Here is a 16624-nt window from a genome sequence, read left to right as displayed (position 1 = left end):
CTGTGCCGTTACCTAGCAACCCCCAGCCACGCCTAGCCCGTTGCCTAGCAACCCCCAGCCACGCCCAGCCCGTTGCCTAGCAACCCCCAGCCACGCCACGTCCGTTGCCTAGCAACCCAGTTCTAGTTCAGATTATTTCACGTAAAACATGGTAAAAATGTGAAACAAGCTCCTGTTTCTTCCTGAAAAGTTACTTGTAAGTTAGTTTTGTCTTGTTTCAGGAGCAAGAAACAGAAAATACTCTGTAAGGTTTTCTGTTTGTGCAGTGTGGGGCTGTAACTGCTGTGACACACAGTCAGATTCAGACAGTTTCCTAAAACAGTTGTCATTGTCAGTTTTATCCAACTTTAATTTACATTTGATCTATGGAGGACTTTTTATGCAACAATTTTAACAGAAACTGTCCCCTAGGCGATCATTTTCCTGGAAAAATCTTTCATGCAATTCTGCTGATGAAAAGTTAATATTCAAAGATTTTTTCAAACCTCAAATTAAACATAAGGGAATAAATTGTACAAACATGATGAATTATCTATCTACGCTTCACTTAGTCCTTGTCAGGGCAGCGGGCCAGAGGTTAATGAACGAGAGGCGGGGTAAAACCCAGGACACACACTCACACACACACACACACACACACACACACACACACCTACGGAGCGCCAGGTAACCAGCAGTCACGGTTTGGGAAGGAAACACAGAAACTCCTGACCCATTTTCTGCTGGAGTGCTCACAGCTGCATCGTCGTCCAGCCCATAATAAATCATTTTACTGTTAAATCCACTGCAGCCAAATGGAAAGGTAATTATAACAAACATTATGTAATCTAAATATGACTCTAAAATGTTACAAGGACTCAGTTCATCCACTGATCGGGACACCATAAAAAAGATCTTAATAGTTTCCGTTTCTGGCTAATTAATTACAGAAAGTCTCTGAAATGTGATGCGATTCTTGTAAGTTAAATTTATTGTGTTTAAAACATAAAGCAGCTCATTCGCCATGACGGACATCCAAACAAACTCTTCTGTAAAAATAGCGGCGCAACGTCGCTTTTATTCAGTTGATTTCACTGTAAAAATGGTCATTGATGCACAAAAGGGCAAAAATGCAAACTAAACTTATTTCATTGTAAACTTTTGATCTGTGTTGCCAGATTTGACAGTTCAAAGCCCCAAAACAACATAAAACCTGCTCAAATAAAAAATCAGCCCAAATCTCAAGCTCTAATGAAATTTACTGTCACAATAAGATGTGGTTTTTTTGTCATCTCCTTTTAATTCATGTTTGCCAGATTCAAGAGATTTCAAAATAAATTAAATAAAAAGATAAGTGGAAGATCAAGGCTTTTTATTAAATGTTTTGAATATCTGTCCCACACAAGGACAGCTGTTTCAAAAGAAACATTTCTAAAAACTCACTGAATGTGGAAAAACAGCCTAAATTTGCCACAGCAGCCTAATTGGGTGGAAACCCGTCCAATCTGGCAACGCTGCTTTTGTTTGCAAAGACGTTGATGGATGACAGTCGTCTAAAGGTAAGAAGATTAATGTTTTTAAATAAGATTGGTAAGATTAAATACTGCATTATGCTGAAGGTACGCGTGTAATTATTAGTAAACATCAAGAAAACGACCCGCCATAATGTAGCCTAGCATGCACGAAAATGCTAAGGTAGTTAGCATCTAGAGTTTTAAGTTTGCTCTGGTGTAAAAAGAAACGCTGCTTAAGGCATATGAGCAAATACATCAAAACACAAAATATTACCAAATATGTTTGGTTTAGCTTCTTGTCCAAACATCTTGTTACATGTGAAATAAGACAAAACTAATTAAGAAGTAACTTTTCACCAAGACGTAGGAACCTGTTTTTAGTAAACAGTTTCATTATGTTGATAAAGTTCTTGGTCTACTGGCAGATTATGGAGAAAATGTTTTGTTATAAGGGAAAAAATCTGCCAGTGGAAGCAGAACTGGGTTGCTAGGAGACGGACCGGGCTTGGCTGGGGTTGCTAGGTAACCGCAAAGACCCTGTTGACAAGTGGAACTAGAACTTTTTCATCAACATTAAGGATTTATTGACTCAAAACAAGCTGCTATTTCTTACTTGTGATTTAGTTTTGTCTTATTTCAGATACTTGCACTAGAAACCAAATTTACTCTGTAAGATTTTGAGTTTTTGCAGCGCATGCGTGAAGCAGAGTAGTCCAAACGGCGTTTCCTGCAGGACGTTCCGGCCTGTGTGGCCGTGCGTGTCAGCCTGCAGTTTGCATGTTCACACCTCCGACGCAGCATCCTGTCCGACTCCATCTCATCTCCCTCCTCCTTCCTTCACCTCCTTCTTTTCCCCTCCAGCGTCTTTTCTGGACTTATAGTCCAACAAATCTGCTTGCAATCATGGATTTTCCTCCTAATTTGTTCCTCATTAAGTGACGGAACATTTTTTCTTGTTTTTTTATTTTTTGTTTGAGCTAGCACACCTACGTCACTGTTCCTGAGTTGCCTCTCGGGGTTTATGGTAAAACGTTTAAGAGGGCTCCTAAAAGCTCCTCGTAAAACTGGGAGAATATCGTTCTTAAATTAAAAGCTGTTCATCTCAACAGGGATGTTAAAAACCTACTAAAACATGAGGCCTGGGCCAGAAAAGGGTTTTCTACTGATTTTATGCACCTTGTTTGCACACAGCTGGATTCAAAAGCCCAAAGGAAAAGGGAAAACCTGTAGACACTCTGGCTTTCCTAAATTATTTAGTTTCTGCATACAGTTAGTTTAAACCAGGATGTCCAGAGTCGGTCCTGGAGGCCCGGCATCCTGCATGTTCTAGGTCTCTCCCTGGTTTAACTCACCTGGATCAAATGATGGCTCGTTAGAGGCCGTACAGGAACACTGACTTGCTGAAAAAGTTGTTTCTACAACCAGGGAGAGAACTAGAAGTTGCAGGATGCCGGGCCTCCAGGACCGACTCTGGACACCGCTGGTTTAATCCAATACTAATAAAAGTCTCGCTGCTCCACAGACCTTTCTGTAGACATCAGTCACTCCAGTTTTTGGCTTGGCAGAAAATTGCAAACCAGCTGCTGGTTTCACTGCAAAAACACAAAATCTGACCAAGTATTTTTTGTCTAGTTTCTGCTGTAAATACCTGAAGACAGTTGGAGTAAGACGAAGCTACGAGTAAATTTTCAGCAAAACAAAAGAGCTGGTTTAGTTCTTTAATATTGAGACTAATACTTGTTCCTGTGGCAGATTATTTCACTGACTAGAACATTTTCACCAAGGAATTATTTATGTAATAGAAGCTCCTACATCTTGCTGAAAAGGTTCTTGTAAGTTAGTAAACTTGAAGTAAGACAAAAGTAAAGATATTTGCACTGGAAACTAGACAAAAAAATACAAGATAACTACGACTTGGAGTAAATTTCCACCAAAAATCTGAGAAATTAACCAGAAAAAACAAGGAAACTTCTGACTTTGAAAAGCTAAAAAATCTACTAAAACTCAAAAAGTTTTGATATTAATCCCAGAAATATTTCAAGATTTCAATCTCAGAAAATTTTATATTTTTTTGAAGAAAATCATCAACTTTTCAAACTCAGGCATTTACTTCTTTTTCCAGAAAAGTTTATGGCAGAAATGTTAGTTTTTATTTGTAAGGGTGCAAATTGAATGTGAAAAAAATCAATTAGCTCAATGGAAACACGCCAGTTTCAAAGAAATGTTAAGTTGTTGAACTAGGATGAGGTGATTTTTCAAAGGTTAAAGGTCAGCAAACAAAGTCACAAATCGCCTGCATTCACATCAAAAACGTTAAAGGAAATCCTAAATAACACATTTAGATAATAGCATAATTTATACCAGACCTTCCTTCCTTCACACTAAAATCTCCAGACATAAACCCGGTATGAGGCGTCGCCTCATAGCCTTTCACAATAAAAGCACCAACCATCCCCCGGTTCTGTTGCCAGACACGCAGACGGACCTGTTTGACGCGGTCCGGGTTGACGGTGGTCTGCGGCTGCAGGATGCTGACCGGTTCTGTCTTCTGGGTGCTCTGAGGCATCTCCCTCACCTTCTCAGCGATGAAGTCATGGACGCCGTTCAACGCCTCCACCGTCCCCTGGATCAGACACACCCGCTCTGTCGTGCCTGAAAACACACACACACACACACACACACACACACACACACACACACACACACACACACACACGGCTGGGTCAGGAAAGGCACAGAGGAAACTTAGGAAACACCAACTTATCAATTTGAAGCTGCAGTCTGTAACTTTTTCAAAAACGTTTTTTCCATATTTGTTGAAGTTGTCGCCATGTCGTGACAATATGAGGCAATATAAGAAAAAAATCAATCAAGTTTATTCTGTAGCACATTTCAGCAACAAGGCAGCTCAAAAATAAAGTCATAAAAACTCCATAGTCACCAAACTGAGAAACCAATAACATTCCATTTTATCAAGTGTCACCATCAAAATCATCAATATACTGATCCTTACCTAATGAGATTTCAATTTGCTCAGTTCTGCCTATTTTGAGCTTTTTTAGGCTGCTGTTACTTTAAATCCAAAGAAGCTGCTGCTGGCCACGCCCCCGACTCAACGTTTACACCCAAATGTGAAAATGGCCGCAAACAGATTCACAATTATACAACCATACAACACTGAAAAGCATTAGTATAGCCTCCTGCACAACCAACAAGAATGCAGCAAGTGGTTTCTGGATGGTAAGTCAACAACAAAACTCTTGTATTTTCCAGCAGCCATTGTACAGCACATACAGCAATAAAACCAACTGACCGAAGGAGCTGGTGTTGCTAGGTAACGGGCAGAGCTTTGCTGGGGTTGCTAGGTAACGGGCAGAGCTCTGCTGGGGTTGCTAAGAAACGGGCGGAGCTCTGCTGGGGTTGCTAGGTAACGGGCGGTGCCTGCTGATTTGTTACATTCCAGAGTTTTCTGGAACGGCTCATTTTCCAGGCAGACACCAAAAAAACTAAAAAAACAAAACAGGAACTTATTGTCAAAAACTGGATGGGTGTTTTTTTTTTTTTTTTTAAGAAGCAGCAGAAACCCAAAGGGAAGTATAAAAACATGCAAAATGTGGATCTTTACTGTGGAGGAAACTGCAGACGAAAATGTATGGAAGTACATTGGAGCACATCCACCTGCGAACACTGGAGCCCTTTTCTAAAAATGCTTCTAACTGCCTATTTTAATAGCTAAACTCCAAATATACCTCAGTGTGAATCAATGCACATGGAAACCGTCTTGACTCTACTGTGCAAACCTAAAGTCGTCCTTGTTGCCCCTCTTGGGGGTTTAGATAATCCAGGAGCGTGAAGGAAAATGAAAGGCCCTCTGTGATTGGCTGCTTTGCCAGCCAATAGGAAGTCGAGCATCAGTGCATCTGGGTATTCCAGCTTCCTAAACTGCATTTCCTGCAGAATATTTCAGAAATAATCCACAAACCGGCAGGGAACCAAAGCAAAACCTCTCAGTCCATCTCATCAGTAACGGATGTTCTTCCCTCGTCTTTTCGTTCTCTCCTGTATTATTTCTGTTCCTCTCCGTCCTCGTTTCTCCGGACTCTCCAGGGGTTTCTGGTCTTATCACAGCCCAGCAGCGGGTCGGTTGGCACTACCCTCCTCCGCGGCACCGTTGGACCCGCTTGGCTTGGCCTGGCTGAGCCTAAAACATCTGTGTTTGTACCAGAGAGGGGGGAGGAATCTACAGCAAAACGGCTACCAATGCTAACAGGCTGAGCGGAGAAGATTTGTGACGCCAAAAGACTAAAAATAAACGAGCGTTTGTGTCGCTTTTAGCAACATGTTGCTGCTGGTTCTTTTTATAAAACCAGTTAGCATTACACCGTCACTGCCGTGCATTCCTGTTGGTACGGCCTGGTGACAGCAGAGACAAACAGGAGCTATCTGGTCTTAGCATCACGAGAGCTGAACATGGAAATCAGGCGTCCGGCGAAGCCATTTGTGGTTTCTTTATTTTATTCAGCTTCTTTTTCTTTTCTTTTGGAAACACCCACTGACCATTGAAGGGTGTGTGTGTGTGTGTGTGTGAGAGAGAGAGAGTGTTGATTCGGAGGAAACTGGGCCTCGCCTCTCCCTGACAGCTGGTGCCCTCTGGGTAATCTCCAGCCGTCCAATCAGAGGCCAGGATTAACAGGCCATTGTCTTGGCATGAGAAAGTGTGTGTGTGTGTGTGTGTGTGTGTGGTTGGAAAGGCCACTCTGTCACTAAGGATCATGTTGGGCCTGCGCTACAGCTGTGCTTTGGCAACAGAAACCAGTTTCACCAGATATTCACCATCATCGTCTGTTAACTTATAGCTACTTTATTCAGATTTGCTTTATTTTTGGCAATTTTTCAACAATACAAAGAAAGGAACCAAAATAAAATATTATTTTACAAACCACTAATTCACCAGAAGAAGGAATAAACTGAAACTACGTCTCTGTCTGGTTCTTTGGTCTCAATTTGCAGCTTTTTTGAAAGTTTGTTTACAAAACTTCATTGCCCATTTTATTTGTTTTCTTTATTTATTTTGAATATTCAAAATGACTTCCAGTTCCAGTGTTAAATGTTTGTTAGAAATTAAAGTTTTTTGATCTTTGCGTTAACTTGTATTATGTCATAATCATTACATTACTTTTAAATGGCCACAGCAGGTAAGTGAAGTTGTTGAATTTTATTATGTTTAGTTCCTGGAGACACAATCAGTGTTTTTTTTTTCACAGAAGAGAAAAATCGACATGAATTTATTCATCTGCTTGATGTGTGATCAAACATTAGTTTGGCCTCGCTTCACATCACAACTGCAACATGGAAAAATTCTCTCGTTTCTTGGTTTTAATGCGTGATCCGGTTATCCATCTGCTGTCCTCATCTGCACTGCAAAAGCACAAAATCTACTTATTTTGATTTAGTTTCTAGTGCAAATATGTTAGTACAATAGAAATAAGGCAAAACAAACTTACAAATAACTTTTTAGCAAGAAACAGAAGCTTGTTCTAAGGGCCAGTTCAATTAGAACTGGGTTGCTAGGTAACGGGTCTGTGCTTGGCTGGGTTGCTAGGTAACGGGACAGCGGAATGTTCCACAAGTGGAACCAGAACTTTTATCAATATTAAAGAATTATTGACTTCAAACGAGCTCCTATATATTGATTAAAAGTTATTTTTAAGTTGATTTGTCATATTTTAAGTGTAGATATTTGCATCAGAAACTTGACCAAAAAATGCGGTAAGATTTTGTGTTTTTGCAGTGTGGCCATCTTTAAAAAACCTTGCACTCAGAAAACCCTCCTCCTTTTCCATTTTAGTGATTTTTATGAATGTTTCTGTTTCCTCTACTTGATCTTGATAAGTTTTTGGTGCGTTTTGAATTCCAGCCTCCATAATTTAAGCCGTTTTCTGGTGTAGCTGTAAATCTTTATCGCCGAGCTGAAATAATCGAATGGATGCCCTCCAGGAACTGAGATTGGATTTCTCTACTGGCTTTAAATAATATAAAATGACACACAAACCCAAATATTCAGAGCCAAAACAGCCAACCTGGCATGGCTGAGCTGCAGCCTCAGATCTCTAATTAAATCAAAAGTGAAGTTATTTCAATAAGCTTTAGCAAACACTGGGGTTGATTATAACGTCTCATTGAAAGTGAAATAATTCCCCCCACACAATCTTCCAGCCGTAGACGTATAAATGCCAAAGTAGCGCCGACGCAGCAGAATTTAAACATCCCTCAGTGACCTGAAGTGAGCTCAGCTGGCAGTCTGTCCGGCGAGTGCGTAAGTGTGAGTCTGTAATGCATTTTAGCATCCGCTCTTGTAAAACACAACGTCAGCTTGGACTCTTTCAACAGTTGGAGATTTCAGATGAAAATCTCCTCAATTTCACTCTGATTGCTGCGTTTGCAAAGGACCTGATTGTGACTTTCATGTGCAGAGAAGAAGCCAAGCTGGATCGTTTTCTTAGACCGAAAATAATCCAACATGCAAGATTTAATACCAGCCTGAAAAAAACAAGGAAAACAGGGAAGACTGCAAGGTTCAGGTCCGGAGGACGGGAAGAACCGAGACGAGAGGCGGGCAGAGTATCCAAAAATTACACTCCAGTTAGAGTAGAGAGACTTCAGAATAAAATTACTCCAGCAAAAGTAAAAATACTCTTAAAAGTACAAAAACGCTACTCAAATAAATGTAATTAAATAAATGTAACTTGTTACTTTCCAACTCTGGAAGTTACTTTGTTTTACCACAAACCATGAAAATGTTGAGATTAAATTAAAGATTTTAAATTTTCATAAAAGTAAAAAAAAAAAATCTTACTTTCCATTAATGTCTAAAAAGTTTTAAATTAAATGAAACTACTAATAACTCTGCTTTGGTTTTTCACTCAGAGAATCCAGAGACTTTATTCAGTTAAAGAGTAGAAACACTTCCTAATAAAATCACTCGAGTAAAAGTAAAAATGCTCCTAAAGTACATTTTAAAAAGTTACTCAAGTCGATATAATGGAGTAAATGTAACGAGTTGCTACCAGACGGACCAGAGTTCGGTTCGGCCCGGTCCTCCCCAAACGAACCGGGCCGCAGTGAAAGCTGCAGCCTTCCTGTTGTTTTGTAAACAACCTGAAACTAAAATCTCCCCGGAGATCCGGTGGATCCCTCTGAAGACCAAGAGCCAGGCGTGAACTTTCAGCTTCCGGTTTCCACGGCGACAAAGTGACCCGGCACCAGCAGGCTCATCATGGCGTGGTGAGCCAGGCTGCGGACCCTGGTTTTTATTAAGGTCTAGCTAACATGACTCACTCCTTCCTCCTGATCGCTGGTAACGGACGTAGAGCACACCGAGCCGTTCCTCTGATCTGTGACTCACAGCAGCAGCATATGCGGCTCGGCATGTTTGGGCTCTGCTGCATCGACCCGAACAAAGCGAGCCACGTGCTGCGCATCAAACATTTGTGCTTTTTAGAAACAGAGAAGAAGAAGAGTCATTACACTGGAAGAAATGAAAGTAGTCTGAGCCCATTCTGACCACAAAAGGGATAAATTAGGGTTTTCCTTCCTCCACTCAAAGGCCCAATTCTTCTGAAAAGCACCCTTTAAGCCATGGGTCTGGTTTCTTAGGTAATAACTGTTGAAACATCTGATTTAAGAGACTTGAGTCATTGTTGAGGTGCTGCACACCAGCCCTGTTTAGTCTGCTTTAGCAGAGCTCCAGTCCGTTTGTCTTGAAAGTTCAGTTTGTTTGGAAAAGAGGGAAAATTTCGCCTACAAACCTCAGAGTGAAGTGAATATATGAACATTAAGTTATTAAAATTATATTTTATATGTTCGGTTTTAATTTATTATTGCACCGTATATTAATTTTTTACAACCCGTCAGCTTAAATGCTACAATCTGGTACAAATGATTAAATTTATGTTTGGTTTGTCCTTTCAAAATAAAGTTTATTATTAACCAGACCACTCCAAAAGCAGGAGGTGGACTATAGCGCACGGCATTCTGGGTAAATTTAACCAAATAAACACACTAGGCTCGCACTAGCAGGAGAAATGGCTCGATGCTTTTTAGCGAAGACAAAAGAAAAATCTGTTAAATCTGACGCCACTCCATTTTTGTTTATATTTTGTGAAACAGGAAGTTGAGCTCAGAGTCTTTTTCAGAGGTCTTGTCGTTTCTTGAAGTGGTTCTTGGTGCAGCGCCCCCACAGGCAAGGAGGGGAACAGGTTTTTCAAAGGCTTGGTTGGTTTGACTCAATGTGAAAGAGAACCAAGCAACTGAAAATGCAGCAAATGTTTCAGTTTTGGTCCCAAATCAAACTGAGTCTACTGGACTAACCCTAACCTGCCTTAAAAAAAAACATAATTCCATAAATTACATTATAAAGGAAAAAGTCGGCTCAAATATGAAATGTTTTCTTTGGTTTTTGTGGCATTTCCCTTAAAAACCAGAAGTCTCTCAGTTTCTGATGTGACAAACGACGCGGACGTCCCGGCAGAGTAAATCCGGCTTTCTGAGGCGGTTCCTGTTCTCGATGGCTCGGTGAGCTCCGCTCAGCCTGTAGCTGCAGCGGCCGGTGAAGATGACTCCTGCCTGTTAATTGCATTAGTCAGACCACAATTAGCAGCCGTGATTCATAGTTTCCAGCAAGAGGCAGGAAGACTTGGCCTCTCTGGGCTTCTGTGGATGGCGACCAGGGCAAATGACAAGTGTTACTCCATGAACTGTGATTAGACTGTACATGTGTGATCCTGGAGATGGTGAGCAACATATTGACTATCTTAACAATCCCTCTAGAAATAGAGAACTTACAGGGTACTTTCTGGAGTTTACAGGGTACTTTTTGGAGTTTACAGGGTACTTTTTGGAGTACTTTCTGAAAACTTGGAGCTACATTGAGGCCTAAAGTTTGTTAAAAACTTTACGACCCCAAATCTGAAACTGACACAGCAGGATACTTGGATACTTTCTTGTATGTTTTACAACATGCAGGTTACTTTCCAGAACTTGGAAGTTATTTTTCTAGAACTTTCATTTACTTTCCAGAACTTGCAGGTTACTTTTTGTATAACTTACAGAGTTCTTCTCCAGATCTCAAAGGTTTCTTTCTATAAATTACAACTGACTTTCCCAGAACTGTCATGCTTCTTCTGATGAATGTACAGGTAATTTACAGGTAACGTTGGAGATTTTACCAATATTTCTTTTGAAAACATTTTAAATTGCACATCTAGGAAATGAATTAGTGTCTGTAGCTTAATTTGCTGTGTTTGCATCTTGGTGGATGTAAGTAGCACTTAAGCAGGGAAACATCCTCAACTCCCTCTCAGTCATAAAAACAGACATCTGTGCTGCTAGCGGAGAACAAATGCTCATCCAGAGCCGCCTGCCTGGGGAATCCCCGGCCTCGGCGTAAACCTTCACCAGGAACACAGAAAACATGCAGTTTCTGTCCAACTCAGGCAGATTCTGCTGCTTTACAAATGATTTCTACTTCAAATGTCTCCACAGAACGGAAGAGGGTCGGAGCGAAAAACTGGATCCCACTTCAATTTACCTGTTTGTTATCATTATCGTTTTATTCTCACAATTCTGACTTTTCTGACATTTTTCCTGGAATAGACTTTTTTTCTCAGAATTCAGATTTTTTATAACTTTTTCCTCCTGAAAACTGAATTTTTTTCCCCAATTTCTTCTTAGAAATCAGATTTTTTTACTTTTTTCTCATAGTTTTGGCTTCAGTCTGAAAATTCTGACTTTCTTTTGACTTTTTTATGACTGTTTCTCATAATTTTCACTTTTTTTCTCAAAATTCAGATTTTTTTGTTACTTTTTTCCCCTCCGACTTTTAATTTCTCAGAATTTTGACTTTTAGCTCAAAATTAAAATTCTTAATCTCAGAATATTAAAGTCATAATTCTGTGTTTATCGTCCTCCTGACTGAAGAATAAAATCAGATTTAGTTGAGGTATATTTTCTTGTTTTTCCGGGTTCTGCAGCAGCAGGAACACATTCTGCATCCTGAAGCGACAATAAACATGAATATTTCATCCATATCTGCAGAGAACTGCGTGAGGGGAGGAGACGTGACAGAAACGCCGCAGGTCACATGTTCACAGGTACATGATGTTCATCCCTGCTGGGCCGAGACGTACAGCTTTTCCCTCCCAGCACAAACAAACATCTGGAGAAGAAACGGCAGCCGATCGGTGCAGAAGCGGGCCGAGGAACCTGCAGGAACGGAGAGCGGCGCCGCCACGGAGATGTCAAAACGGAGCGACAGCAGCGGCAGACGGAGGCAAACGGAGACGGACAGAGCGCCGTGCAGAACGGGAAACCTCTGAGAAACCTGTCACAACAGAGCAACGTCAGAAAAACAGAGACGGCAGGGAGAAACCGAGACCTAAAAACAAACACGGCGAGAGCCGAGCGACTCTTAAATCTGATTTTCATTCATTCGTTCACAGCTGCCTTCATTTCTACACAAAACAACGAGGAGAGAAAAGCTGCATAGAAAACATCCAGCTGGCTCCAGAGTCGGTTAGTGACTACTTACATTTACTCAATTACACTCGTTTTATTTTCTTTAACAGTTTTTAGACATCAGTGGAAACTCATGTTGTTTTCCACTTTCTGCTTTTGTTTATGAAAACTGCAGCATCTTCAAACTAATTCAACATTTTTCTTACTTTGCGGTGAAACAAAGTAGCTTTCAGAGTTGGAGAGTTACATTTACTGACGTAACTTTTCTTAAAAATGAACTTTAGGAGTATTTTCACTACGCTGCACTTTGAGTCATTTCATTAGGAAGCATTTCTGCTCTGACTTGAGTAAAATTTCTGGATTTTCTGAATGGAAAACATGTTTTAACCAAAAACTCACCAGACTCAGACCTGCAATTTCTGTTAAAGTTTCTGAAGTTTTTATTGAAAGAAACAGATTTGGGAAAATATTATTTGCCTGATTTTGATATTTTTTATTACTTATCTGAATTATTGTCATTTTGATTATAAAAATACCAAAATTTCCACTTAACTTTATATTTTGCTCCGTCTGATGATGTAATTTTTAAATATGAAATGATTGATAATTTGATCAGTTACCAATATGTTGCAGTATTTCTGCTCTTCCTGGGTTTCTCAGTGTTTGGGTTTCTCAGCCGACAGGAAGTGAGATGTAGAGGCTTTAACGTAAATCTCGTTAAGCGGATCTCCTTCGTCTGCGGATAAGCCCGGGTTAACGGCCACCTCTGATCAGATCGTCTGGATTAGCAGCGCCGCCTCAGAAAAGTGTCGCTCTGAACCGCGTCGCCGCAGGAGGAAAAGGAAATGGATCATCAGATCATCATCATCAGGATTCCTGAATCAGAACAGTTTGAGTTCGACCCGCTGCGAACGCAGATATTAAAGCTTCTGTTGGACCGGTGCTGTCCAAACCTTTTTCTAATTTTAATCTCAAAATTCGGACTTTTTTCCACCTTTTTTTCTCAGATTTCTGACAAACCTTTTGCTGTTCGGGCCAAAATGGTTGAGCTCAGAGCCTTTTTCTTAATTAAGACTGGAAAATTTATTTCTTGAGATTTATTTTCTATCTCTTAAATAAATATGCAATATTTTAATTTAAAAAGTCGTCTAATTTTCATACAAAATGATATTGTTGACAGAAATGTAAACAAGTTGCTATAATAAATGACAAATATTTTCTTCACCCATCAAATCTTTTTTGAGTTCATTTATATTATATTATTAATAATTAATTTCTTATTTGCTATTTTTTTAGCAAATGAAATCAATGAAAACAATTTAATAAAAGAAACAAACAAAAAAATAAAGGTTTAATGTGCCTTTAAAAATTTCTCTGAGGGGCCAAATAAAATCCTCCAAAGGGCCACAACTGGCCCCCGGGCCACACTTTGGACATCCCTGTTTTAGACACAACAAAATAAACGAGAATCAAATCAAATACACATTACCAACTCAAACAAATGGTAATGGCAGCAGAAAAACTGCTCAACTTTGCAGTTTTTGCCTCCAGAGACTCGTCTTAAATCTCAGGATGTATTAACTGCGTTTCAATTCCCCTCCGGCTCCGAGGAAAATGTTTCCAAACGGCGCGATAGAAGAAGCTCCGACAATGAGACAAACAGACGAGGAGAAGGATGAATTCATCAGCTGACATATTAATAATCCAGAGGAAGTGACTGCGCAGACCTCAGAGGGTTTTATTAGAAAGCTGGAAGGACAGCAGAGGTGACTGAACAAACTGGACGGAGACGGAGTCCTGATGGTGAAAACGTAATCTAGATGAGATTAGGTTAAATTAGTTCAGTTTATTCCAGCTAAATGCTCCAACTACAGCCTGGTTTAAAGTAACAAAAAATATTTACTACCCATTTTAAAAGCAGAGTTTCCAATTCCTGCTCAAACTGTTGATATTTCCAGGTAAATTTGGTTAATTTTGCAATATCTGCCTGTTTGCCCCACACTTGGCTCCGCCCCTCACTGAGTCCTGGCCACGCCCCTCTGTGCATCGAGGCCACGCCCACTTCCATGAAATTTGTCATTATTAGCCTGAGGGGGCAGAGCTACACGGGTTAAACTTTAAAGTTTCATAATAAACAATAAATGATGGTTATTAATCCAAATGTTCCCAAATCGTCCTAATCCAAACCAGCAGCGCGAAAAAACAAAGTTCTGATCCGTTTCCAGCAACCCTCCCGGTTCCATTCTGCTGTATATTTTCATCTGCGTTCGATCCGGGTCAGATATGGAGCAGAAAGATCAGATCAACATGGAGAACGGCCACAACGTCTCAGGCAGCCGGGCAGATGTTGGTGATGTCATGAGAGGCTCTTCCAGAAACTGAGGAGCGTGAAGTCAATGAAGTGTGTGTGTGTGTGTGTGTGTGTGTGTGTGTGTGTGTGTGTGTGTGTGAGAGTGTGTAGGACTGCATGTGCTGATGTAATCAGGCACAGTAAGGAAACTTGGACCTGTTCTCTGCTGCAGTCGACCAAGTCGTCATTAAGGAGAGAACAGGACACAGGGAAGAGGAGGAAGAAGAGAAGGAGAAGGAGAAGGACGACGAGAGAAATAAAGTGGAAATTACAGACGGACAGGAGGAAGAAAGGTCAGAAAGGTCAGTTTAAAGGCGGGATGACGAAGAGTGAGGAACTGGAACACAGTGAGAAATGCACCATGTAGAAAGTTGATGTAAATGTGAGTTTATTATGCGTCCCATGAGGAACCTGCAGGCTGCTGCACACAAACCTTTGGTCAATTTGGAAAAAACATAAACTCAGAGCTAACGTGGACAGCTGGGCTTTTCTGCCCTCAAAGATATAAAAAAATGACCAAAAACCCCAAAATATTCTGATAAAAAGAAGCGGCCCGTGTAAAAGGTTTAGAAAACTTTTACATTTTTTGTTCAAAATCATTCTAAGATGAGATTTTAATCTGCTCAGCTCAGAATGAGCCGTTTTAGGGCGTCTTGTCACTTTAAATCCTGATAAGGTGCTGCTGGCCACGCCCCCAACTGAATGTTTTACAGCAAACAGATGCTAAAACATTCAGTTTTGTTTGCTAAACAATAATTTTGCAAACAAATGCTAAACTATACAACCACATGACTTTGAAAGGCAAAAGTTGAGCCTCCTGCACAACTAACAAGAATGCAGCAAGTGGTTTCTGGATGGAAAGCCAACAACAAAACAGTTGTCCTTTCCAGCAGCCATTGTATACAGTGCATACAGTGGAAGAACCAGCTGACCAAACGTGCTGGAGCTCAGTTTGGGTTGCTAGGTAACGGGGCAGTGCCCGTTGACTCAGACTCGATAATTAGAAAGCTCTTTTTCTAGACACCAAAAAACATTAATTTATTGCCCAAAAACAGCTGCGTGGTTTTATATATATATATATATATATATATATATATATATATATATACTGTTCAAAAAAATAAAGGCAACATTTCACTTTAATTTGTGCAAAATGTGAAAATTTGTGTAATAGGTTTATATAATTAGCATGAAAAAGCATAACGGAAACCCACTTTGCACTACTGCAAATAACCCACGTTATTCCTCATCTCCCATCTTTGGGGGTTCAGCCAATCAGCACCAAGAAAAATTAATGCCCTTCCTGGATTGAGCCGATACCAAAATGTGAAGTATGACCCACCTCTACAGGTGGTTTCTGGACGGCAAGTCAACAACAAAGCACTCGTCTTCTCCAGCAGCCATTGTACAGCACGTACAGAGCTGGGGTTCCTAGGTAACCTGTGGAGTTCAGCTGCGGTTGCTAGGTAACCTGTGGAGTTCAGCTGCGGTTGCTAGGTAACCTGTGGAGTTCAGCTGCGGTTGCTAGGTAACGGAGCAGTAGAATATTCCGCCAGTGGAACTAGAACTTTTTCATACTAGAGAATTATTGACTTATTAAAACAAGCTGCTCTCTCTTGGTTATTTGTTATATTGCAATACACAATATTTAAAGTGTATTAATATATCTGCACTAGAACCCAGAATAAAATTAATTGGTAAATTTTGTGTTCTTGCAGTGCAGAAGCTGTAGAAACCAAAAGAAATGCAAAGCGTAACTTTTCACACCAAAACACCAGTCAGTGCTGTAACTTTCTTTCTTTGCAGTGAATCTTTCTTCCATTCGCAGCACACCAGAACAGTGGAGACCCGGTTTCCTCTCAGCCTCTTTCCTTTCGCCCCCCCGGTCCTTTATCTGGTCCGGCAGTGACGGAGCGGCTGGGACGCGGGGAGAATAAGGCGACCCGCTTTAGAGAATAACAAAAGGATCTGGAAGAAAAGGCAGGGATTCCTGTGGACTGACGTAATTCCTCCTACTGGGAAGAGCTGCTTTCCCTCCATGTTCTCTGATCACTGCACTGGTTCTGAAACTCTCTCTGTTTACGTTTCTGCAGCTACGAGACACTTTCATCTGCACAGTGAAACTTCACCATGAAATAAAAAACATTTAAGCGTTCAACAGTTCATTCCAGTTCAAACTATATTAATAGAGATGCGCCGATCAGGTTTTTTCCTCCCGATACCGATACCGATCACCCATGAGGGCCGATCACCGATACCGATCACC

General features: G+C 40.6%; 1 protein-coding gene across 3 annotated transcripts in view; it reads right to left on the bottom strand.

The window, feature by feature from the left end:
- The window catches only part of nova2 (NOVA alternative splicing regulator 2), an 86794-nt gene that overhangs the window by 15498 nt on the left and 54672 nt on the right, over positions 1 to 16624 (bottom strand). For all 3 annotated transcript variants that reach the window (XM_015032862.1, XM_015032870.1, XM_015032878.1), the window contains one exon: positions 3979 to 4145. In XM_015032862.1, the coding sequence (XP_014888348.1) occupies positions 3979 to 4145 (167 nt within the window). The remainder of the gene's footprint in view (positions 1 to 3978; positions 4146 to 16624) is intronic.

The sequence above is a fragment of the Poecilia latipinna genome, unplaced genomic scaffold, assembly GCF_001443285.1.
Source record: "Poecilia latipinna isolate Pla-1442-1.1 unplaced genomic scaffold, P_latipinna-1.0 Scaffold15, whole genome shotgun sequence".
In the NCBI taxonomy this organism is placed as follows: domain Eukaryota; kingdom Metazoa; phylum Chordata; class Actinopteri; order Cyprinodontiformes; family Poeciliidae; genus Poecilia; species Poecilia latipinna.
This window is presented reverse-complemented; position numbering and strand designations above follow the sequence as displayed.